The 2,812-nt window shown below is 40.7% G+C and overlaps 1 protein-coding gene across 1 annotated transcript; it reads left to right on the top strand.

Annotated features, from left to right (window-relative positions):
* The first annotated feature begins 1,047 nt into the window (after positions 1 to 1,047).
* Positions 1,048 to 1,689, top strand: LOC125085242 (60S ribosomal protein L17). The gene has a single exon (XM_047703546.1). The coding sequence runs from the start codon at positions 1,088 to 1,090 to the stop codon at positions 1,640 to 1,642; it is 555 nt and encodes a 184-aa protein (XP_047559502.1). The 5' UTR covers positions 1,048 to 1,087; the 3' UTR covers positions 1,643 to 1,689.
* The last annotated feature ends 1,123 nt before the right edge of the window (positions 1,690 to 2,812 follow it).

Here is a 2,812-nt window from a genome sequence, read left to right as displayed (position 1 = left end):
TGTTGTTCAGGTAGAGGACAGGAAAAATGAGGCCAGGGAGCAGAAATGGGCAAATCAGAAATGCAGTAGTTACTGGTGACAAAAAATGTTTAATTGAGAAGGGAAAGAAAACGGGCCAAAAAGAAAAGTAAAAATTAGAATGACTTGTCATTGGCATGGAGATAGAGGGAATATAAATTTGCTCTTGCTGTGTTAAAAAATTTAATTTAAAATGAGGTGTCTTGGTGAATGTGTGGGTACAAGTTGAGAAACAATTAGAAGTTTGCTTTTTGATTTAGATGGTATATTTCTAAGGCTCTAGGCCCAACTGGAAAAACTTACTCGATATGCTCACTGCCATAGACATCAGCTAATGACTGCGATAACAGAAATAGGCAGTGTCCACATTTGCAGAAGAATATTGTCTCCTTTTACATCAGGAACTGGCACCCTTTTAAAATTAGGGTGCCAGGGCGCCTGGGTGGCTCAGTGGGTTAAGCCGCTGCCTTCGGCTCGGGTCATGATCCCAGGGTCCAGGGATCAAGTCCCGCATCGGGCTCTCTGCTCATCAGGGAGCCTGCTTCCCTCTCTCTCTGCCTGCCTCTCTGTCTACTTGTGATCTCTCTCTGTCAAATAAATAAAATCTTTAAAAAAAAAAAAATAGGGTGCCAAGTTGCTCCTCCTTTCCCTTTGGCATGTTGGAGGCATCTCATGGAGTGTGTCTTTGGACATGATTTCCAAACAGGGAGGGACCAGGATAGTACACTAACAATGAAGTGGAGGAAGAAGCATGCTGGCTGCCAATTTTTGTCAATGAGGTAGTAGACAGAGGCAGCAGAGGGGTGGGCATGTGTTGGCAATCAATTTTGATAAGGCATGGACGCTATTGGTTGCTAATCTATTTTCTGATTTAAAACAGACATATTTTGTAATAGTAGTTTTGAGTGAGAGGGGTAGGAGTGGGACTGGGAAGGGATGATTAATGTCTGACCAAATGAGTTCCTGGGTAGCCCTTGCCTTGACTTTTAGGAGAGACTCTGCAAGGAGCAATTGGTTAAAATTGGTGGACTCCGCTCTTCCTCTCAGCGGCCTGGGGTGACCTCTGAACATGGTTCGCTATTCGCTTGACCCGGAAAACCCTACGAAATCATGCAAGTCAAGAGGTTCAAATCTCCGTGTTCACTTTAAGAACACACGTGAAACTGCCCAGGCCATCAAGGGTATGCATATTCGAAAAGCCACCAAGTATCTGAAAGATGTCACTTTGCAGAAGCAGTGTGTGCCATTCCGTCGCTACAATGGTGGAGTTGGTAGGTGTGCCCAGGCCAAACAGTGGGGCTGGACACAAGGTCGGTGGCCCAAGAAGAGTGCTGAATTTTTACTGCACATGCTTAAAAACGCAGAGAGTAATGCTGAACTTAAAGGTTTAGATGTCGATTCTCTGGTCATTGAGCACATTCAGGTGAACAAAGCCCCCAAGATGCGGCGTAGGACGTACAGGGCTCATGGTCGGATTAACCCATACATGAGCTCTCCCTGCCACATTGAGATGATCCTTACTGAAAAAGAGCAGATTGTTCCTAAACCAGAAGAGGAGGTTGCACAGAAGAAAAAGATATCCCAGAAGAAACTGAAGAAACAAAAACTTATGGCCCGGGAGTAAATTTGCACAGAATAAATGCAAATAAAAATAAAAGAGAAAAAAAAAAATTGGTGGACTCCTGCAGAACTTCATAAAGGAGGATTCGGTTCTTCATTTATTGATGCTCATTATAGTATCCTACTTTACAACTTAATCCAAGATTTATCTTTAGCCTAATAGTTTGCTGATAACTCTTGAAACATAAAATATTTTTATTCAAACGTTCTTTTGCACATGGATCATGTAAACTGGCAGGTCAGGGGTTCAAAAGGTATTCATTGCATTCTTACTGTTCTAGTTGCAATGTGGGAGAGTAAAACAAAAGTATGATGCAATCTAGAGGGTGTTTTCGTGAGTGGGAAATTTTGAGTCTAATGAGAGAGAGGAGCTATAACTCACATAGAACAGTTTACAATACAAATAAGTGCATATATTTAACGGAAGACTTGAGTCCAGTTTTTATTATATTTAAAAAAATTTTTAAAGATATTTTTTATTTATTTGACAGAGAGAGAGAGAGAGAGAGGTCACAAGTAGTCAGAAAGAGAGGAGGAAGCAGGCTCCCTGACGAGCGGAGAGCCTGATGCAGGGCTCGATCCCAGGACCCTGGGATCATGACCTGAGCTGAAGGCAGAGGCTTTAACCCACTGAGCCACCCAGGTGCCCCTTTAATATTTTTAATAAGTATTATTTTAATAAGCTACTTTTAATAAAAACTAAAAATGCAATTAAAGAAGATCCTATTGTGGTCTTAGGTTGTTTGGAGAAGATTGGATTTTGACTTGCACTGAAGGAGTATCGCAGGCTTTAGATAGGAGAGAAGATGTGTTCCAAATGATCAGCACTTAATTTAACCATTAGAAGAAAATTTATGATGTTTGTATACCAGATGTAATTCAAAATAAATAATTCTAATACTGTAAAGCACAAAACCTGCATATATGATATGAAATTAAAATGGTTAATTCCATATTTTCTGGTTGCAAAATTCTGGGTAAGTCCGTTATAGTCATCTCTCTCTTTCTGCTTTCCTAGTGTTTTAAATACCTACTTTGTCTACTGGGTCATCCAGCAACTAGGAATGTCAAGATCAATTAGATGTAATAAGGAATGAGAACTCAGTAAGGGGAGTTTGTTCTTATTTGTTTATTTGAGCAGGAAGTCTTAGGTTAGGAGATAGTGGGAGGTAAA

This window comes from Lutra lutra, chromosome 14 (genome assembly GCF_902655055.1).
Source record: "Lutra lutra chromosome 14, mLutLut1.2, whole genome shotgun sequence".
NCBI classification, from domain to species: Eukaryota; Metazoa; Chordata; class Mammalia; order Carnivora; family Mustelidae; genus Lutra; species Lutra lutra.
This window is presented reverse-complemented; position numbering and strand designations above follow the sequence as displayed.

Coding starts and splice junctions, on each gene's coding strand:
- LOC125085242 (XM_047703546.1), top strand. CDS start 1,088: ATGGTTCGCTATTCGCTTGACCCGGAAAACCCTACGAAATCATGCAAG.